This window comes from Panthera uncia, chromosome B1, assembly GCF_023721935.1.
Source record: "Panthera uncia isolate 11264 chromosome B1, Puncia_PCG_1.0, whole genome shotgun sequence".
In the NCBI taxonomy this organism is placed as follows: Eukaryota; Metazoa; Chordata; class Mammalia; order Carnivora; family Felidae; genus Panthera; species Panthera uncia.
In genome coordinates, this window is record NC_064811.1 from 101,756,714 (window position 1) to 101,780,592 (window position 23,879).

The 23,879-nt window shown below is 38.3% G+C and overlaps 1 protein-coding gene across 2 annotated transcripts in view; it reads left to right on the plus strand.

Annotated features, from left to right (window-relative positions):
• Positions 1 to 19,414, plus strand: part of SPATA5 (spermatogenesis associated 5) — a 360,927-nt gene extending 341,513 nt beyond the window's left edge. For both annotated transcript variants that reach the window (XM_049631141.1, XM_049631143.1), the window contains exon 16: positions 16,834 to 19,414. In XM_049631141.1, coding sequence (XP_049487098.1) covers positions 16,834 to 17,010 — 177 coding nt within the window. In that variant the 3' untranslated portion in view covers positions 17,011 to 19,414. The remainder of the gene's footprint in view (positions 1 to 16,833) is intronic.
• The last annotated feature ends 4,465 nt before the right edge of the window (positions 19,415 to 23,879 follow it).

Genomic DNA, 23,879 nt, shown 5'->3' on the forward strand with positions numbered 1-23,879 from the left:
TAAAAACAGAACTGCCCTACAACCTAGCAGTTGCACTACTAAGCATTTATCCAAGGGATACAGGTGTGCTGTTTCAAAGGGACATATGGACCCCCATGTTTATAGCAGCACTATCGACAATAGCCAAAGTACGAAAAGAGCCCAAGTGTCTATCAACAGATGAATGGATAAAGAAGATGTGGTACATATACACAATGGAGTATTACTTGGCAATCAAAAAGAATGAAATCTTACCATTCTCATCAATGTGGATGGAACTAGAGGTTTTATGCTAAGTGAGATTAGTCAGAGAAAGACAACTATCATATGACTTCACGCATATGTGGAATGTAAGATACAAAACAGATGAACATAGGGGAAAGGAAGCAAAAATAATATAAAAACAGGGAGGGGGACAAACATAAGAGACTCTTAAATGCAGAGGACAAACAGGGTTGCTGGAGGGGTTGTGGGTGGGGAGATGGCTAAATGGGCAAGGGGCATTAAAGGAAGACACTTGTTGGGATGAGCACAGGGTGTTAAACATAGGGAATAAATCACTGGATTCTACTCCTGAAATCATTATTGCACTTGGATATAAACTGAAAAAAAAAAAAAGACCTTTTTTAAAATTTTGAATGAGCAATGGTTGAAAAGCAAGATTCTGTAATCATATCCATGCTACAGTGAATAGGAGCATCTTAACCTGGTTCTTCCTTGCTTTTCACTTTTGTCCTACTTGACCATTTTAGACTTTGACCAACATATAAATAAGTTTTAAAAAGGAACAAAAGACTGGAAACAACTCAAATGTACATTACTTGGGACCTGGTTGAATAAACTATGCAGTTGTAAACAATAAGAAGTGGTTTCTAGGATAAATTGTTAAGTAAAAAAAGGCAAGGCAGAGAAAAGTGTGAATAGTATGCTAACATTTAAAGAAGAGGATGGCAAGAGAAGGTAGGGAAGCTTCAGTTTTTAAATATATCCCAGCCAATAAATGGAGAAGGAATAACACATAAGAGCACCATTTCGCAATATTTAATGAAGTAAAGGACTTAGACAATCACAAGTAACTATGAAACCATAGAAAACTACTAAACCTTATGTACCCCAACATCATGTATGAAGTATTTGTTCCCAAAACATCAAGCCACTCAAGCCTCTAGATCTTATTATGAGTTTACAGGAAATACAGGAGACAGAGGAACATGTTAAATCACACCACAGAGATGCTGTCAAGAAAATAAAGAACTGTGTAGGACATATAATCCTGTTTCATCAACATAAATTGTAAGGAGAAGACGGAGAGGATTTTTTAGAAATGAGATACATCAACTAAATACAATACGTGGGTCTTATTTTGATCCCAGTTCAAACAAGAGAGCTATGGAATGCGTTTATGAATAAATGGCAGTATTGTAATACTGACTAAATATTGATAATACTAAGGAATTATTGCTACTTTAATGTGGAATAATAATGTGGGTTTTTTAAGGAAAAATCATTCTTTTAGATACATGCTGAAATATTTATGGATTAAATACTAAATATATTAAATATGCTGTGATTCTGGGATTTGCTTTAAAAACTTGAGTGCAGTGGTGAAGTGTAGGCAAAATAAGGTTGGCCATGAGTTGCTTGTTGTTAAAGCTAAGCAACAGGTTGATGAGAGGTCACTGTTCGTTATTGTCTACTATTGTGTATATTTGCATTTTCTCTAGTTTAAAAAAAAAAAATAAAGGGAGGGAGATACTATTATCTCCCTAAATGTTTACTAAGGATTTTAGTCTCCTCTGTCTCCCCCTTCTTCTCTCTTCTCAGGGGCAAGAATTGGGCAGGTTTACAAAGTATGGTGGTGCTGTCATGAAAGACACTTCCAGTCATCTTTCAGCCACACAGCTGATATAATGAAGTCAGAGCACTGCAGGCTTCAAATGCTGTCCATTTCATTCCCCTGTTCCTTAAGGCTTGTCAACACACATTTCCAGTTACATGCATTTCCAGTTACAATTGAATTTAGGGACTGTCTCCAAATAAAATTTCCATAACTTCCAAACTAAACGGCTCCAGACTTGAACCTTGTATGTATTAGCTATTTATGGCCCTTCCCCCATAAAAAGTTGAGTTTTTGTTTGCTTTCTTTTCTGATTTTCGTTGTGACTTCTCCAACTGATAAGAAAGAGAATGGATTTAACACAAAGATAACTTTAACCATAACCTATTCTGGAATCATCATTCAAAAGAATAGCTTTACTTTTTTCCTATAGCTTCCATAATCATTTCCAAAGAAATTGACTGGTGGCCCCTAAGGCTTTTCAACTTTATCATATTTTGGATATCTGTGGCCTGGAAATCAGTTGTACAGCTCAGAATGTTACCTGAACCCCTGATGAGCAGCGTGGTCTAAGAAAACAGCAGCTAGAAACAACTGGAGCCCCCCTGCAGCATGCTGAGCACTGTTTTTTTGGAAGCATGGCCAGCTAGAAGCAAGGGAGGCCATTGCACCACTGGGCACAAATTCCAGAGTGGCATCTTCTCACAGAACATTTAGAGGTAATATGTTGCCAAGAGAACATTTGAGAGCATTGTATAAGCAACACAAGTTTACTTGCACATAGAGAAAGAGGAAAGCCACTTTTTACATCCTCCCTTTCATTCCTTCCACCTGCCAACATACGCCTGCCTTAAATCACCTGTACTTCCAGCCCTTCCATGGATCTTCACCTCCTGCCTCCAAAAACATTACAGAATTGCCATGTCATCACAGTGTGACCACAGATACACACACACACACACACACACACACACACACACACACACACAGTTGATTTGGTACAGGGGAATGACCTACCTCAATATGGCCCCATCATCATACCCTTCTCCCCAGCCACAGTGATTGGACCACGGTACTCAGACACTTTCCACAGGAGTTTTCATCACTGAAACTGAGAAAATGAGGACTTGGTAGTGGCTGAAGCTGTAAGATATAAAACATAAAAACCGTATTGCCATGTTTTCTACTATGTGGGGAAAACCACTCTGTAGTTAAAGAGGAATAAAACCAAATAAAGTACAGAGAGAAGCAGAGAATCCTGATAGCATTCCAGTCCCTGGTTCCAGATGGTCTGCTGTGCCCAGCCTCACTCTTGTCCTTAGGTTCTGTTAGATTCAATAATATCCTTATAATAAATTCCTCCTTTTGATTCTAATTAGGTTTCTGTCCCTAGCAGTTGAGCCCTAATATACAGCAGATGTCACAGCTGATTGCACCTATTTCCAGACACAAGAGAAGCTGAGGCAGAATTCAGTCCACCTTGCTCAGAGGCATTCACAAATGTAGTGTGAAAACTACGTATGAGTCTCCTTTGATTAAAGTTAGCCTGGTCGCATTTGTTACGGCAATTAAAGAATACATAGCCTTAAAAGTCTTTTCAGTACTTGGGTTTCTTCTTAAAGTAAATAAATCAAAAGTGTTCATTAAAATATTGATATAAAAATTTAATAATTCTGAGGTTAACCTAAAAACTTAGCCTAATCTTCCATGGGAACATTTGTGTATGTGTGTGTGGGTTTTAAATTCCACAAATATTACTAAAATGAGCAGCCGGCAGAAAGATGTTTTAAAATATTCTGTTTCAGCATGTAAAATCTCGTTTTATTACAGAATTCTTTTGTTAAAGGCACAGACAGCTATGCTGGGTTACTGCCAGAGTGATGGGATTTTAACAGTTCGGTTAATTTTAAAAGATTTGCAAATGCTGGGTTTCAGAACTACATGGTAAAATGTACTGTGCACTTTAAAAACTGCTTAAACTCATGCCACATTTTGTGAACTTACATTGCATCTGCAAATGAGTGTGCACATGTATGCACGTGTGTGTGTAAACACAATTGTCTACCTTCATATGTATGTATGTATATGTTTATCTCAAAGAGAACAGAGCTGGGGGGAGAGAGCAAGATGGACCTGTAAAATAATTCAGAATTTCCCTTCGCTTTCCCATTCTTCAGTGTAACTATGGAATGAGTACAAACGATATCTTGAACACACTGTTGCAAAGGTGATATGGGTTTATTTCCAGTTAGATACCAGCATGCTAAAATGGAGGTGCTTGTTCCCAAGGCGTACCCTATCTAAAATCTAGTGATTAGATCTACAAATGAAAAAGTACACCCATAAGAGGAAAGTCTTGACACTTGCTTCAATTTTCTCCATGTTATAACATTATAGAGTGCTTTTATGTGTATGTATTTTACCATTTATAATAGAAAATACATTAAGATTGCAAAATAGCTTCCATTGTATCATAATCCCCTTGTGTTCAGTTGACTCATCTCTGTGAAAAAGAAAAATTCTTTTCATGAGAAATGTCTGTCAGTCTCTTTCCAATGATATATTTTTTTGATGGTTAGGAATCTGAGCAAAGTTTGCCTAGTATAAAACAATTAGGTAAAAGTATGGATACAGTCTTGAAATATATTAAATATACATACTCAAATTCACTCAATTTTATGTCTTTAGATTTTAAGAACTTAATGAATAATTTGTGCTTTAAAAATTCACCATTAGCTCTTTAATGTACTAACTGCCACATTTCTGATAACCAAGCCAATCCCACTAAGTGATAATTTAAGGCATCTTTTAAATTAAATTTTTAATGATTTTTTTATTATCAATAAGTAGTTTCATCTACCTTGCTTTCCCACAACACCTTCTACATCTGTTGATTGCTCTAATGGCCTTTCTAATAGTTTTTAGTTTAGTCTTTACAACTAGATATTTTTAAGTCTTTAGGAAACTTCCTGGCTTTTTCATTGCTGAACCTGACATAAACCTTATTCTCTCATAAGCAGTTTTGCAAAGGAGTTTGGGTAACATTAGTTAAGAAGGAATGGTTAGGTTCCATAATCCATTAAGTAATGGACTTAAGGTCAGAAGAGAAACATGTAAGTGTTTTAGTTAGTCTTCATAAACCGAATTATCTTTATTCCCCACCTTGACTTGGACTATGAGTAACTAATGAAAATGATTGTCCTATGTGGCTTTTACAGGTACTTGTAACTTCTTCTAAGTTGTATCACATACATAATGATTTTAGTATTAAAACGTAAGAGCTGTATCTCATGTGTCTTTCAAATCAATAAACACAAAGATTTTCCTTTTTTTCCCTTTTTAATGGAAATGCAGTATAAGACAATAAGCCATATAATTTTGCAGATAAGAAAACAACCCCATCAGTTTCTAAATACCCAGTGTGTACTGTTATTACCAAACATCAAAGTCTACATTAGGTTTTTAAGTCTGAAAATTCACTTATGGGCTAACTAAAATTGCACATAGTTAATATATGTCACTTGTAAATCCTAATCTTATCTTGGATACTTAGGTTTTTAATTCCTTAACTAGTGTGCTTAAATTTTCAGTCTTTGTGTATTATCTTAGCTTTTTTTTTTTTTTTTTTAATAAATGAAATAGGATATTGGTCTTTAGGTTCCTCTTCATGTCAATAAAGACCTAAGTAAGTTATACCTGGTGGCAGCTGTTGAATGTTTATAAGGTACAAGAGGAAGGTCTAAGAAAGCAAAAACTACTTTCCCGTTACAGTGATTAACTCCACATTGTAACTCCTGTACTCCTCAACTGTGATAATTCTAGCCAAATTACATTCTTACAATAATAAGATAGATATTATTATGAAGCATTCATAGGATTTTAAAAGATTTGAAATATAGTAACTATAGCACAGTGGTTCTTAACCCTTTTTGGATAATGGTTTCTTTTTTAGAATATGATGAACACTTTGAACCATCTTTCTAGAAAAAAAAGAAAAAATATATATGTATATGTAAATTTTTAAGGGTTTCAATATATTCTTAGATCCATTTGGATATCCATAGACCCTAGGTTAAAAATCTTTATTATATGGCCAATAAGCACACAAAACTGGTGAAGTTTTTACATACAATATGATGTGCATAAAGTATAAGTAATTATAAGTAATCTTTTCACTTCCTGTCATGTGCTGATGGTATACGTAGTGTTTGCTCACCAGGACCTATCTTCAGAAGCCCCCTAGCTAGGTACAAATTGTCAAGTCATTTTTTTTCTGTTTAACACAGATAGCCATTAAACAACATGCCATACTTATAAAATGATTTTAGAGATGCCATGCAAGGCTGCTGATCGGCTGGACCAGCATGCAGCCGCCCAGAGAATGGAAAAAGAGAAAGGAGCTCACTATAGATTAAGACTGAGCATTAGGGTGGGTGAAATGGGTGAAGGTGGCCAAAAGGTACAAACTTCCAGTTATGAAATAAGTCTTGGAGATGTAATGTACAGCATAGTGACTATAGTTAATAATCGTGTGTTGTATATTTGAAAGTCACTAAGAGAGTAGATCTTAAAAGTTCTCATCACACACAAAAAAAAGTGTGTAACTATGTGGTGATGATAGAGTTACACTGTGGTGATCATTTCATAATACATATATATACTGAATCATGTTGTATATCTGAAAGTAATATAATGTCCTATTCCATCATTGCTCAAAAAAAAATGACTGGCTGTAAAGGGGGAAAAGGATCTAACTCCCAAATACTCTACTCTGTGAGAGCTCAAAGATCCCGAGCTGAACAAAATGCAAAAAAAGCTACCCAGGGCATCTGTGATGCTACAGAGTTTCAGAGGAAACATTTTTATGTGTGTGTTTGTAGGGCAAGATGTGGGGACTGGCTGTGAAGATGGCTGACAGGGGAGAAAACATGTGGTGTGGTTTAACACCACTGCCTACACCTTCCCCCTACCCATCCCCAAAGCCACCACCTCCCTATCTCCCACAACACTGGCAGAGAGGATCAAACCCTCCAGACTTAGAGGAGAGGCTTATAGCAAGCTGACCTTTCCTGGGTCTCCTCTCCCAAAAACATTCCCTGTCCTGCTCTTCTCTCCTCTTTGCCTGGAGCCAACCTCAAGGTCTCCCATTTATGGATGCTTTTACCCAAGAACTGGTACCTTTTCCAGCTTTCTGGCCATAGCTTGCTCAGCAGTCTTACAAGATTCACAAGTACACACCTCCACTTAGGATGAATCATTGTTCCCAAGACGTTTTTACCTTTTTAATCCATAGTAGACAATTATCTTGGCTGCAGTTGTCACAGCAGGAGGTGTGTGTGTGTGTGTGTGTGTGTGTGTGTGTGTGTGTGTGTTTAAGGCAAAAACTAATTTATATCACTGTTCAGAGATGACCTCAGCAGGAGACCTTTTTGCAGACTCCCAAAGGTCAAGGGACATGCTAACCTGTTATGTTGGGGAGTAGAGCAGAGCAAAGGCTGGAGAGCCTTTATGGGACTTCAAGTCTAGTGAGGGAGATAGACATTTACCACAGATAACTCTATATGCTTCCTGGAAACTGTGATATGATAGAATAGTTCAAGTTGCTACCAGACCATTAAACAAGTGATCCTGAAGCAATCAGACCTGGGAAGATAGTGAGGTTGCCTCCAGGAATGCCTCCCAATGGAAACGTTTACACTGAACTTTGAAGGGTAAATAGGTTAGCCAGTACTGTGCACATCTTGTTCCATGAAAACATTTTGTTTTCTTCACTGCATTATTCCTGTGGGTACGTTGTACCTGGTACCGTGCAGGTGGTCAATAAAGACTTTTTGAGTAAAGGAATGAATTAGGGGCTCCCAATATCAGTTTGCCCTCTCACCCCTTCCCCTACTACATGGTTCCTGCTTTTTGCATTACCATACCAGTTGGTGTATTTTTTTTTCAAAACTAAAAATACTTTTTTTCTTATATGGTTTAATTAATGTTAGAAACATTTGAAATTCCCATAGGTACATATGGTTGTAGAAACAGTAAGAATGAAAACTCCCAAGTCTTTCTTTCCCCAGTTCTTTCCTCTGTGGAATGATAGATTCGTTTGTAAATTGTAAAAAAAAAAAAAAAAAAAAATGAAAACTAGGATGGGCTTCTCCGAGCAGGTGGTAATCATGAAAGGTTGCACATTTGATGTACATAAACTTCAGTGTTATGTACAGATCAGCAAAATTAAGCAACCAATGGACTCCTCCACCTTCTTTAATGTCATTAGGCTTTAGTGTGTTTTTACAGAAATTCTTTTCTTTCGACTCAGTACCAGGCATGGCATTCTAGATAGTGACTTTAACATAATCCCAGATGGATTAATTATCATAAAGCTTATTTTGCAGACAATCTAAGGAATTTAGCCCAAGGGCAATAGGCAATTCCTTAAATCTGAAGTTTGCCCCCCACGATCCTCACTTCTAGCCTCATCACATAAAAAGTTTTTGGTGAGGTGGCACTGTGAAGTACCCTAAAGCAAGCGCGACTCTTCCCGTCTGAATTCCCTTCTCGGGCCCTGTTTTACGCCGCGAGCTGCTTTCTTGGCAGTTTGGGGCGCCCCTCGCCGTTTGTGCGTGTGACAGCCTGACTTCCATCTGCTGCTCTGCGGCCAGGAGCCTGCTGCGCTCCCTTCAGTCACATCTTTCATGCCCGGCCATTCAGCCACCTTTCAGCACGTCTCAATGGGCCGGGGAGAACGGGCCCTCGGCATCCACATGAGCACATAATCTCCCAGGTAGCCTCCTCCTTGAAGCACCTCCAGTGCACGCTGTTCGCAAACAGCAGGACACCACTCTCTACTGGGCTCCTAATCCCTCCGACACACAGGGGAAGGAGGTCGCCGGGCTGTGAAAGAGAAAAGAAAGGCGAGGGGGCGGGAGGGCGAGAGCGCACACAATGTCAGCCCGCGGCCGCCAGCGGCTGCGCCACAATCAGCGCCAGCTGCAGCCCAATTAAGCTCAACAGGTCACAGGTGTTCCAGACAGAAGATGCTTTTAACAAAACCACTTTCTTGAAAATACCTAAGACTTTTTAAAGCACTGCAGCCCATTTCTTTTGGTGGATTCTTTAAAGCTATTTAGTACACTTGAAATACAAAGAAGCTGAAAAGCACATTTAGGCCTCGTTGGAAGGCGCCCTTTCTTCTTGCCAAACAGCAGGAGCAGCAGCGCGGCCGCCGCAGGGCCCGGGGAGCACCGCTCTGCCTCTGCGTGGATTCTGTGCAGCTGCCCGGGCCCGGGCTGGGGCGGCTCTCTTCTCCGGTTCCATCCCTGCGGATACTCTGCCGCGTACCGTGCCGTTCACCTGCTAGTGCTAGAAACTGCCCCCGGCTGTATCCCTGTACTCATACCCTGCAGTCCCTAGGCTGCCGCGGCCGGTTCCCTAAGAACTTTGAAGCAGCACTGCCAGGGACTGATTAAACTAGGTACACGAGGTCAGCTCTCCAGAGCTGCGGTTCTCACCGTCCGAGGACACCCTATGAATAAGCCTCCTCTTCCGGCACGTTTAAAATTGCCGACTTTTTCTCCACAGATCTGAGGCCTTCCTTTGCCTGCAGAGTGGGGTGATGGGAGCCAAACAGAACGTCAGCTGTGTTACCCTCCCGCCTCTTTTGGAGGACACATAATCTCTGCGAGGTCGTTAGGAACTTGGTGACGGTTAAGTTAGAATTTCAACCTGCCTTTTGGAAGTGCGCAAGCAGTTCTTAGCTCCCCCATTAGGCCTACTTGGGGCAGCATCCCTTTTTCCCAACTTTACATGCCACTCATGGGGATGTGTTCCTGATGTCCTTCTCATAATCTGGTAACAGCCAACAGAAAAGGGCACATACTACCCAGGCCTTATTTGGAAGTCGAAGCAATTGTACGTAAATTAATGTTGGGCTTCTAATCTGTCAGTGCCCAGAAAAGAAGGTGGTGCTCCTGTTAAACTGGAAAGAACACAGGCAGGGCTATAGCACAGGATACCCAAAGTAGCACCCAGCATTTTCAGGTTTTTCTACCCAATGACTAGGTTTTGGTAAAGTCTTTGCCTTGATTATTTGTCACATCATTTTTTTTTAAACTACTACTGCCTGCTTAGAAACCGTGTGGGTTTTCATTTTCGCAATACCCCTGTTTCTCTTTTACTAAGCTGAGCCACCTGTTTAAACTCTTCTTGTCTCGTGCATTGGGGGAAAGAACCCTAGGCTGTGTATAAGAGGTTTCATTTTTTTTCCACAGTGAAGTAAGACATTGTTCTTATTCTTCATGGCATTCAGAATTCTGCACAATTGCCTCTTTTGCCCTTTTGCATTTAAAAGTGAGGTAATTAGATTTCCCAAGGTTCAATGGTCAAGAGCCTTCTCCTCCTGGGAAGTTGCTTCCCCACACCCTCCCGAGTGGAGTTGTCTCACGTAATCCAGTTATTGCTGTTTTGTTCTTCTAAAGGCACTGCTTTTTCAGAAGGCAAGTATAGCATAAAAATTCATACTCATATGTCCTCTTTCATTGCTGAGTTACTTTTTCCCTGCATTTGAAAATGATTACTATTTTCCTCAGTGACTTTGTTTTGAGGATTTCTAAATATTTTCACTAAAAATCGTTTCCTTTCCTACCTGTTGGGAGCTCATTTCAGATACACCTTAATAGAGAGTTCCTGCTTTTTATGTTGTCTTTCAGGTATCTGTTGGCTCTATTACTATTGTAGAATAAATGAAAAGAGAATTTGTGGCATGTTGGCACCAAAGAAATGGGTGTCATGGCCACCGAAACAACGTGTCTTAGTTTAGCTCTGACAATGAAATCTTAGGCCCACTCTGCTTGTCTTTTGTCTCATTTTCTCATTTTCCCAAACAAATAATACTTTCACTTTTGCAGCAAGGCACATATACATCTTAAAAGTTTGGGAATCAATTTTTTAGTCAAAACTGAAAAAAGAACACAGACTTCAGACACTCAGTTTTACAGAGCCAGCCAAAACAGTGTTGCTTTTCCAGCCTAATGGCGAAAGCAACCTTACTGGTAGTTGGCTAATAATTCATTTAAATGATCTAGTCTGCAGCCTATGGGGGAAGAGGAGGACATGGTGAAGGGATTAGGGGAAAGCTTCCAAAATCCTTTTTGCCAAAGATATTAATGCATTCAAGTGCCAAGAGTTTTCTTTCTAAACGGGTTGGTTTAACATTCCAGACAGTCTGTGATTCAAATTCATCTATTCGTCTACACATCTTCTCAAGAGGTTCTTCTGTAGCCTCATGGAAGAAATTCAGCTGAATTCCCCCATCACTGAACAGTCCCAGATTCCATGTGGTTTTGAATGCGATGCCAGGAGAATGATGAGTTGTGTGGTCCCTGTATACACTGTATACACTGTATACATACATATATATATACATATACATATGTATATACATGTATATACACATATATACGTATACATGTGTATATACACATGTATATACATATGTATATGTACATACATGTATATGTATACATATACATATGTATATACATATACATGTATGTACATATACATATGTATGTACATGTGTATACATACATATACATATATACATATATACATGTATATACATATGCATATGTATATACATGTGTATATGTATATACACATGTATGTGTATATATGTATATACATGTATATATATACATGTGTATATACATATACACATGTATATACATGTATATGTACATATACATATATATACATGTGTATATGTATATACATGTATATGTACATATACATATGTATACGTATATATATGTATATGTATACATATATGTACATATATACATATGTATACATGTGTATATGTATATACATGTATATGTATATATGTACATATACATGTATATACATATACATATGTATATACATGTATATATGTATATATATATACACATGTATACATGTATATGTATATATATATGTATGTATACAGTGTATACAGGGACCACACAACTCATCATTCTCCTGGCATCCATATATATATATATATATATATATATATATATATATATGTATGCCATTCTCCTGGCATACATATATATGTGTGTGTGTGTGTGTGTGTGTGTGTGTGTGTGTGTATATATGCATACTTAAACTTATCTCATTAGGTTTTCTTACAAACTTTAGAGATAGTAATGAGAAAACTCCTACTTGAAGTTAAAAGCCCTTGTCAGTTTCTATAGTATCCAATCCCAAATAAAGAGAGATGTATTGGCAAATTTAATCTAAAAAAGACCTCACTCTTTCAGAGTTTAATACAGAAAAGAAAATCCATCAACAGTTGATTGATGCCAGGTTATTTTCATCAAATGGGGCAAAAGATCACCATTTGCACAATTTTGGGGTTCTCCCCCCCCCACCAAAGCTTCCATTTCAGTCCCCTAACCTAATATAAATTACTGCATTATTAGTAAATTTTCAGGCATGTTTCTTCATTACAGCACAGTTTTTCCCATGACAACACAGCAAAAACGTTCCCGTCCCTATGTAACAAATTTTGATACCTCAGGAAGCTTCCCTCAAAATAACACAGACATACTTGTATTCTTGATAAAATTTCTAATTTCTTTTACTTCTAAGGAAGGAACTAGATTTAAGGTAGGTCCCCAGACTAAAACATTGCTTAAGACAATATATGTCACAGTGTTAAACAATTTTTTTACTAATGTAACTGACAAAGTACAACTGACAAAGTGTAGGTTATATGAAACATAGATTAAAATATTATAGGATATAGACCAAATATGAAAAAGATACATATAATGTGTACTTTTTGGAAACTTTGTTTATAGCTAAGGAACTGTTCAGTTCGATTCAACAAATATGCATTGACCGTTTATATCTCCAGAACCCAAATGTGTGCTGTGGCTGCTGCCTTTTGACCCCATTAAACAGACTGGTCCTTCTCCAGTATCTTTTTTCTCCCTTGCCCTCTTTTCTCTATTCTGGAATAGGAGAGAGCAAAAGAAAAAAAAAAAAAAAAAGGCTATGAAATAGGCAAAAGCCATATTGTGTCCTTAATGAATTGTTTTGTATTGGTTAACACTTTCGAGAACGTTTGCTGAAGATCACCAGTAATTCAAGAGATAGCCACTTATAGGTGTTCTGCCAAAACCAGGGCAATTCCGTGTATTGTGGGAAACAGAGTATATGTACTGTTACCTAAAACTTGATCACGAAATACTTGTTCCTCTGAAAAGACATTAGTATGGCAGGGCAAATGCTGGCAGGGGCCCTGAGAGCAAGCTGCACTTTTCTTGGGAAGTATGGTATCTTTGGAACTCATGCTAAAGTAAGTGACCCCAGAGCAAATAGAAACCACCCATCATGAAATGAGCCTCCTAAGAATACTTCCATTTTCACACCTACCTTTCTATTTGGGTTAGGAGAGAGAATCAATAATTCAATTAATGCTTTCATTTTGGAATTTCTAAGAAGCTCTTTCATGAGGAAGAAATAAAAACAAAGGAACCTTTAGGAGTTATTCTCTCTCAGCTGCTTGTGCATCAGCTGCTTGTGAATTGGGTTTAGAGATTTAGAGATGACTGTCATTGACTAGCCTTCACTGTCATTATGGCCCACATGACTTCTGAAAACTATCATTGTTATTTTTAGTGACATTTTGATGACAGAACTTGTCTCTCTCTCTCTCTCTCTCTCTTTTAAATTCTTCATTTTGGCTACTGAGGCTGGAAGAGTACAATCTCTGGTCTCTTTCTCCCCACCTTGCTGTTTCTTTGCTCACTTTATCCCTCCTGCTCAGAATGCCCTTTTCTCCCCTATACGTATATCTAAATTCCGTCCTTCCCAGTTCGGTTTATGAAGCAGTAATTTCTCTCTTCTTTCCATACCAAAGCACTTTTCCTTTTGCCTTGCTTAACAGTACCTCTAATACCATGCCACATTGGACAATTGATGTTCATTCCCTACTGGTTTGGGAATACCAGAAGACAGATACCACATCTTGGACATCTCTGAATCCTCTACCGGGCCTCATCTAGTTGTTATAGAGTAGTTATTCAGTGGATGTTGATTGATGAAAGAGTGACTGGTTAATGATTTATAGTGTCTTACTTCCTCTCAATTACTAGTTGTGTATTGCTAAGCAAATATGATAGGAAAATAAAAATGGTAGAAAGTATTGCCTAATTGACTGGTTTTTCAGAGCATCCCTGATAAATAATATGAAACAGGAAAACATTTATCGAAGCAAGTGTTGAATTCAGACAGTCCTTCTGCCACTCTGGAAGTGCTAACAACTGTGATCTGTCTTCTGTACAGAGGAAGACACCTTTCTATGTGGCATCTGAATACCAGGATTCAGCTGCTCTGATTCCCTTGTCATTGTCTCTCAAAGGTTCTACAGGGCATCTCTTTCTAACTCAAACATTGTTAGTGCTCTCGTCAAAACTCTCTCCAACTTTTCTATACCTTACAATTTTGTAGTTCTCCAAATTGGATGGAATTGTTAATTAAGGGTCAGGCCAGTCCTAAATATAGTAAGGGAATTACTCTTGAGTGTTAACATATGCTGGAGGCTCTAAGCTACAAACATCCAGCTTTCAAGTGGCTGTTACTGCTCTGACCACATCTCGCCACCAGTGCCCCCCCATCACTGTCCTGGAAGCTGCCACATAAAGGCAAAAAGCAATTTATAGCTTAGGAAAATCTATAGACAGAGATGTGAAGGAAAGAAAGTTGATCTGCAAGAGGAATTGCTCAGGGTTGCTGACCCTAAGGACAGCCTTCAAGGCCTCAGTGACCTGTCACTTCCCATTACCTACATTTCTCTACCATGCCTTGTTAGGCTATCTGAGATTCCAATGATTAGAGTATAACCATTTCTTCTTCTCCTGGTTTGATTACTGTATATTGAGAGAAGGAAGCCTACTAGACTGTTAGTTCTCTTTCTCAGATGTACCAGCAGTGTGAGCTACTCACTATCTGGCCATGTGAACCAAATTCCAGGAACTTGGAGAGGTTCCAGACAGCCTTGTGGTCACCTCTCCCTTTCCTCTGCCCAACCTCCCTACCCCACCCTCCAGCTTACTGTGTTTATCTGGCCACTCTGTTTGCCATGCTCCCATCAGATATTGTACACTATTAGTGGGATCCCTGAATTATACAAAATCGAGGGGCGGGGGGGGGGGGGGGGGGAGTGTTCACATAGCAATTAATTAGTACTGCCATTAGCATTGTCTAGCACATGGGGTAGGTACTCAGTAAATGTCTGTAGCCATTATGTACTGGATCCAGTATTCTCTGAGGTAATTCTCAGTTATGAAGTGTGCAAGACATGGCACTGGTGACTTCTGTACTCCACTTAGCATGGGGAAGGACCCACACGATGGAAACATTCCCTGTACTGTCTCAGACGAAGAGCTAGAAGTCCACCAGCCAGCAGGAAATTCAGGCCTTTCTGCCTCTCCCACTGATCCTTCAAACTTTTCAGCCTTGCAGCCATTGCTTCAAATTCTTGCAGGTAACAGAAGTGCTGCTGAGATGGAGGGAAGGAAGGAGTTGAGGCTTTTCTCCACTTTGTTCCTTTTTCCTCCCTTCATGGAGGTCCTCAAGGTCCCTTTGGAACAGAGTGGAACCATTGGATAGCCAGTTTACCATGCTAGGCATTTCATCTGCTTTTACTGTGCTTATTAATTATTATATCTTGTTTTCAAAATAACTTTATGCACCAGTATATGTGATGAAGTTATTTTACTAAGCCCTGGAAGTTTTGTTTTTTTCCTTCAACAAGTTGGTAGCCACTCTTTTTGGAAAAGCATTAACATGCATAAGCACTATAGTCAACTTCAGTGCTCATTAATGAAGCCCAGAACTAATAGTTACATTGTCGTAATTTGACAAAGCCATCTAAATCTATGCAAGTTTTTTGAAAGCTCCCTAAACATGCTGCTAAATCCCCTAAAAAGCTACTAAACTGCTTTGGCAGCCATTAGCCCAGCATAAGCAGAGGAACTCTTTTCAGTAAGTGAACAAACAGAGAAAATATGCTGAATGGCTGGACAAATGTGTTTCAGCTGGCCCTTTCATTTACCGATATAAAGGTGCAGTCAGTATCAATCACTGTTTTCCCTGTTGCCCTGAAAATCACAATATCTCTTTTCATCCCACAAGCTCTTTTCACCACAGTAATGTGTCTTTAGAATGACACTGGCATCAGCCTGCTTCCGCTGTCTGAAGTCCAGAGAGCTTAAAAACACATTTCAGGATTCAAGACTTGAACCTTCCTCCCCTTCCGTTTTCCTACCGCCCACTCTGTCCTCCCTCCTTCTGCATCCATTCCACCCCCTCCCCAGATTCTTTTCAATTCTTGCAGCTTTCCTCACTGAGTAAACAAAATTCACTTCTCTGTTCTAAAGTAGCTCTCCAAAGTAAACGTAGAAAACTCTATCTGATATTCCCAAGATTTAAGAACTTGTTCAAGAGATGCACATAAAGAAATGCTTTTACATGTCGGTAATACATCAAAGGTTGAAAGTAATGTGGAAATTCTATGCCATGACAAGGTGTGCTGGTGCGCAGGACTTCACTGTATATCGGAGTAGCTCCCTCCTCTGCCCTCACCCCCTTATCACTTGGTTCTTACCTGCCCCCACCACACATACACACTCATCTTTTGTCATCTTGTATTAGAAGTATGTGCCTGTGTGTCTGTTCCACCTTTATCAGTTGTGGGCTTCTTAAGAACGAATGCCATATCTTATATATCTTTTTGCTGCTCCTGATTCTGAGTACTTACTACATGGTTTTGGAATGAAGGTGATTACTTTTTGTCCTTTTGAAAACTGAAGTGGAATAACCATGAAGATAAATGTTGGCAAGGGTGCTTATAGTTGAAGCAGTTACCACGGATGAATATTTGAAATATGTTCAGTTGAATCCATTGAAATATTGATTGTCTTTTCTCTCCCCTTTTTTGTTTTGTATGTTTGTTTTTGTATGTTTTGCTTCAGATTATAGCTGTCTGTAGAGAGGCGGCTCTTCTGGCTCTGGAAGAAGACATTCAAGCCAACCACATTATGAGAAGACATTTTACTCAAGCCTTGAGCACTGTGACACCCAGAATTCCTAAATCATTGAGACGTTTCTATGAAGAGTATCAGGAGAAGAGCGGGCTACATACACTCTGAGAAAGTATGCATGTTCAGTATGCTAAAAATGCTTTCTAGAGAAAACTTGTTTCTTTTTAAAATTTTGTCTTGAGAGTGTCCAAAAAAAAACCTCTCATAAGCAAAAGTCTGAAATTGAGAGGCTTCAGTGTTTAAAGACATTTTAAATCATATGGATACAATGAAAATGTCCATGAAAATCTTTGGACACAAGTTTAAGTCAGTTTTATCTGGAAATGTGTGCTGTTTTAAAGAGGAAACTTCAGCTTTTTCATTTTTGACCTAGTTTATTCATCTCATGAAATGCTTTCCTCACTCCAGAATCTGTTTCACTGCATTGCTAAATGCCCAGCCTGTGAGCCTCAGTTTTATACGAGAACATAGAAAATGCATGTGGTTGGGCACCTAAGTGGTTCAGTCATTTAAGTGTCCATCTCTTGATTTCAGCCCACAGTTTGTGAGTTCAAGTCCCACATAGGGCTCTGCACTGCCAGCATGGAGCCTGCTTGGGATTCATTCTCTCTCTCTCTCTCTCCCTCTCCCTCTTCCTCCCTCTCTCTCTTTCTCCCACTTTCCCCCTGCCACTTGCTCCTCTCTCTAAATAAATAAGTAAAAGAAAATGTGTGTGGATTAATCCATAGTGAGAAATATTTACAGACCATTATTTTTAAAGGCCAGCCAGTGGAATAGACAAATGCACAAACCAAACTTTTGTGGCCTTGTTTCTAGATATGTATTTGTTTTCATTATAATTCACACCTACATGTTTGCTTTGGCCTTCTTAATCTCTACTTATGGCAATAAAAAAAGAGAGAGAGAGAGAGAATTGAGAGTTATTTCATGTAATCCCCCTTGCCAAGTTTAAAAAATTGGAAACATAGGGGCGCCTGGGTGTCTCAGTCGGTTAAGTGTCTGACTTCGGCTCAGATCGTGATCTCACGGTTCGTGATTTTGAACCCCATGTCAGGCTGTGTGCTGACAGCTCAGAACCTGGAACCTGCTTCAGATTCTGTGTCTACCTTTCTCTCTACCCCTCCCCCACTTGTGCTCTGTCTCTGTCTCTGTCTCTGTCTCTCTCTCTCAAAAATAAATAAACATTAAAAAAAATTTTTTTAATTGGAAACATAAGCCCAGTTCAGGCCTAGAGCAATAGACTTGTTTTGTTTTGTTTCATAAGATACTATAAATAAATTGTATGTTCATGTTTTGAGTTGCACACATTTTCAGGTTACCAATAAACTTTTTCATTTCAAAGATAAACCAAATTAATTGTACTATTAGTCATATTTTCTTATGTTGCATTTTAAATATATGTATTTTTGCTCTTAATTCTTTTATCTTTGGAATTTCTTGACACTTTAATATTCTATAAATATCTTTGAAAAACTGTCGGAAATCGATTCCCTGACTTCCAGTTCAGAAACTGGCAATGGAAAGAATGTGCCCTAGATCTTTGAAAATTTCCAGAAAGACAAGTCAGGCAAGAAATACCTGATTATCAAAATAATGGGACTATACAGTTTTGTGGTGGTAGATATTCTGAAGTGATGTCTCAACTGTCTTATCCTTTGACTATCAAAAATAGATTTGCAAGGCGTTTTTTTCCCAGACTACATTGGTTTATTAGTATATACACGAAATCACCAGGGGACAAAGAATATTACTACTATTCAGAGCTCTTGTCAAATAGACACTAGTCACATATGACTATTTAAATTCAAATTTTAATGAATTAAAATTAAATAATATTAAAAGTTTAGTTCACCAGACACGTTAACCACATTTCAGGTGTTCAGTAGTCATGTGTGGCAAATGTCTGCCATGTGGACAGAATAAATTGTAGACCACTTCCATCACTCAGAACGTTCTGTTGGTTTCTGCTGATTTAGAACAGAAGGCTTACACAATGAAATAAATAGGACCTCGAAATTACTTTTATGCTTCCCATTTTCCCTTCAGTTGTTAGAGGACCATAACTTCTTCCCTCTAAGTGCCAAGGGCGCAAAATAAATAAAAGAAAAACCTATCCCCAAAGGCCTAAACAGAAAAAATTTTAAATTCTTGTTGCCAATAAAATAAAAACCAGAACAGCAAGCTTCACCTGACACAGGCTTTCAAGCTGGAAGCTGGGTGGTGGGGAGGAAGGTAGTGATCTCAACAAGGAGTTCAGATGTTAATGGCCACTTAGACCCTTCAACCCATGTGACGTACAAAGTTATAACTGAGCCTCATACAGAATGCCCAGGTCATTAAAGACCAACACCTTCAGTGTAAGGGCAGACTAGAAAAGAAATTCTTCTGCTGGCAAGAGAGGTCACAGGGAGCCCTCTTGACTTAAGTCTGTGCTTTGGATTAAAAAAAGAGGCTCCTCTGAGAATTCTGACTACAAGCTTACCTGACCACAGGTTCCAGGTTTGAATTCGCGACACCTAAAAATTAACATGAAAACATCCTTGGAGATATCCTTGGAGTGACTAGCAGTTGCAGTAGTCAGAGGAACATATCCTCACCCAGGCCACAGAGGATTCCAACAGCTAAAACCCTGCTTGCAGAGTGTATAATCCCCAAGGTTGTGGATCACTAGAGCCTCACACTCTGCTAGTAGAGCATAAATTGGTACAGCTACTTTGGAAAGCCAGCTAGCATATCTAGTAATGTTGAAGATTCTATAAATTAAGTGTTCTCTTTGGTGTATATCTCAGAGCAAGTTTTTTACAATGAGGTAACGAATAAGAAAATCATAGCACCATTATTTCTAAGGAGTACGAAACTTGAAACAATCTATCCCATCAGTCAGAGAATGGATTTCTACCCAATACCTACACATTGCTGTACTTATGGCAGTAAAAGTAATTAGAGCTACATGGGAAACAAGAATTTCAAAAAGAACATTTTGGAAGAATACTTGCAATTTTTTTTAAGTTTAAGGCATGCAAAATAATATATGTCGTTTATGGGGACATGTGTAATAAACGACTATGGAATGGAAATGAAAAGCATCAAATACGGGGGAGGAAATTCCTCAAGGGAGAAAAGGCTGAAATGTCATATCTTAAACTGCATGATGTGAATACACGTGTTGATTGCAATACAGTCTACGCTTTTTTTATCCCTAAGTGTTTCATAATAATGCTTAAAAGATGAGCCTTAAATTGGTACATTATGGTGCAAGGGCAAGATGTATCTCTAGCCGTATTCTGCATCTTAACCAACATCACAATCCTGTCATTCCACCCAATCCTTGGACATCCAACGCAATCCACAGTGCCTACCGTTCTGTGTGTCTGGAAAATCAGAAGTACCAGTATGATGGAATAAAATGCAAGAAGGCCAAATAAAAAAAAAAAAAAAAAAAAATCAGGCTTTCAGGACCCAAGAAACACTAGAGAAATTTGTTGGTGAGAGTTTGTGTTTAGGTGATACATGCCTTATGGCAGGGATGGGAGAAATTAAATCTGGAGTCAGACATCTGTTTCCATGACACTGATCACACAGGAGTAGGAAGTTAAGAATTTTAAAAGATTTTAGGGGCGCCTGGGTGGCGCAGTCGGTTAAGCGTCCGACTTCAGCCAGGTCACGATCTCGCGGTCCGTGAGTTCGAGCCCCGCGTCAGGCTCTGGGCTGATGGCTCGGAGCCTGGAGCCTGTTTCCGATTCTGTGTCTCCCTCTCTCTCTGCCCCTCCCCCGTTCATGCTCTGTCTCTCTCTGTTCCAAAAATAAATAAAAAACATTGAAAAAAAAAATTAAAAAAAAAAGAATTTTAAAAGATTTTAGAGCATTACATCTTTAATCTATTACAAACCAATTATTTTTTATATCTTTAGCTAGCTAACTGTTGCCATTGAAAAGGCAAATAGTCTTTATTTGAATTTTGTGCCCTCTTAATAACAGTACCAGGAAAAAATAAGAGTCCTAGAAAAGAGCAGGTCTGGTGTCACTAATTACAATTTACCCCAGTGTCATCTGCATGAGGCTTTTACTTCTGATTCCAGAGTGTCATATGTATGGATTTAAAATAGCGTGTGAGGAGCGCCTGGGTGGCTCAGTCGGTTAAGCGTCCGACTTCGGCTCAGGTCATGATCTCACGGTCCGTGGGTTCAAGCCCTGCGTCGGGCTCTGTGCTGGCAGCTCAGAGCCTGGAGCCTGTTTCAGATTCTGTGTCTCCCTCTCTCTGACCCTCCCCCGTTCATGCTCTGTCTCTCCCTGTCTCAAAAAAAAATAAATAAACGTTAAAAAAAAATTAAAAAATAAATAAATAAAATAGCGTGTGATCCTATTATTGGGATTTGTTTGTGATTGAATTACACAGTATAGTTCATGGAAAATTTAAGTTCAACAAGAAAAGAAAATGTCCAGTTTCCTGTCTTAAGAAAACAAGACTTTATTGGCATCTGGTCAAAAGTTTGTTGTTGATCCAGATTCTCTTCAGGATTTCGGGATACTCACATTGACATGTTTTTTTTTCAGTGCTTAGGTTTTATTTCAAAAAATTAAATTAGTGTTTCTATCTAACAACAATACTTAGAAGAATGGCTTCTAGCTTTTACTCCTCTATGACCAGGAAAGTGTGTAAGCTTATTACTGACTGCCCTAACTTTGCTTGAAAAATGTTCAGTTCTGTGTTATTTCTAATGTATTAAACAGGTTTTTTAAATAATGTATAGGTTTTCCACTTTGGAAAAATAATTATTGAAGTTGTAGAAAAACCAAACTTGAGTATATGTTTAATTTATCTTGATCAGGAAAAGGCTGCAGAAAGCTGCTATAAAGGTAGAATGAAGTTATTTCACTAGCCTGTTGTTGCTTAAATTTCTGAACTTAAGGTCGTTAGAGTTGGTTTGTTTTGTCATGTTTCCCTGAGTTTCCATTTTCTGTTAAAGATGAGCACATACCAAAGCACCCTTTGAAATTATATATGGGTTGAATCAACAGTAATTTTCAAATATGGCCCACACAGAAATTCTTTTTAAAAAAAAAATATTTACTTTTGAGAAAGAGAGACAGAGTGTGAGCAGGGGAGGGGCAGAGAGAGAGAGAGAGAGAGAGAGAGAGGGACAGAATCCAAACCAGGCTCCAGGCTCTAAGCTGTCAGCACAGAGTCCAACGCAGGGCTCAAACTCACGAACCGTGAGATCATGACCTGAGCCAAAGTCAGACGCTTAACCAACTGAGCCACCCAGGCGTCTCAGGTCCACTCAGAAACTCGAATGCCCCAAATTGATTTGCCTTCCTTCCTTCAGTTTTCATTATAATAGTTGTATGCATGGATAGACTTTTAGACTTTTTACCTAATATCTATGTCAGATATACTCCAATAGCCTATATCTTTTAGAACTTTATTTTGGGGAAAAGAATTCATTCTAGAAAACTTAGGCAGAAAGAGACATTGCAAGGTTTTAAATGGTTCACAAAATCATTGGGAAATTTGTAGACTCCTCTTTCAAGACTTAAGTGATAAACATTTCTGGAAAGATGGCTAAAATGGTGCACTTAACACACCACACACAACAGAACTTAAGGAAATTTTAAAAAAGATAAATAGTTCATCTGTGCTGAAATCAGGGAACAGATAAACTCTGGGTTAAGTATTTCAAAGGCTATCCGGAAAGTACAACACATTTTGGACCAACTTAAAAAGAATCCAGGAAGTTCAGCATATACTTTGCTTGAGAACACATATGATAGGAAATATTTGGTTTTAAGACACCATCAGTTGTAAGATTATTAATTTAAAAACATTCTTTTTTGGAAAATAAATAAATTACTGTGATTTCACTATTAATATTATTACAACCTGATTTCAGAAACTGTCAAATGTGAAAAATATTAAAATCAGTCAAATACAGTTAAGTGAGATGGGAACTGACATGTAATAATATGTTCATATATTTGTCATAAACCCACAGCAATTAAAATACTATTTGCAGCAACATAATCATAAAAAATAATAAAAATGTTGACAGGTAAAAGGAGAGTCAAGGATATGGGGCCCAGGTTATTTAGGGCCAGGAATAATCACAGCTTGAAATATCCCACAGGGAAATAGCAGCAGGGGAATGACGCCAGAAATCTGGGGGGAAAGGTTGGGAGTCTGGACAAACAAATTACCAAAAGATAAAGCTGGAGCACATTAGGAGGGACATTTTCTGGGGAAAGAGAAAAAAAGTTTAGAATACAACATCTTTGAAGTCTTAAAAATGTTAAAATATAGGCATTGTGATTCAGGGTATAATAAAACATTTGAGTAAGATTTAAAAGGAACAGAGCTAATGGATTTATTTATAATTTATTCCACAAATATACCCCCACAGCTACAAAAAGGCATATTATTTACCATTTTTTTTCTCCCTCTCCACCCCCCTTTTGGTGAAGTATTCATTATAGCCTTATTGTACCACAATAACAAAACATTAGAATAAATCAAGTATCTATCAGTAGGGTCTGCTTTATTATGGTACATCCATACAGTGGAACATTATAGTGCTGTAAAAAAAAAAAAAAAAAAGGAAAGAAATAAACTCTATAAATTGATCTAGTAATTATCTTCAAGATACAGAGATCTAAATAACTTAGATATATGCCTACACCCTGCAAACAGAATGTATGTCATTTTATTCTCTCCTATACCTATATAAATTATGTAATAGGGTGCATACACACACACACACAAATATTTGCAAACACAGAAATGGTGCAGAATATGCTTTATAACCACCATGTAATAAAACTAAAACTGAGAAATGTAGAAACAAAAAACCCCAACTGTTTAGACATTCAAAATTCATCTTGAAATGATTCTTTGATCAAGGAGAAAATCAAAACCAAAACAGTAGACTATCTGGACAATAATAATGAAAATACTATATATCAGAATCTGTGGGATTCTAAAC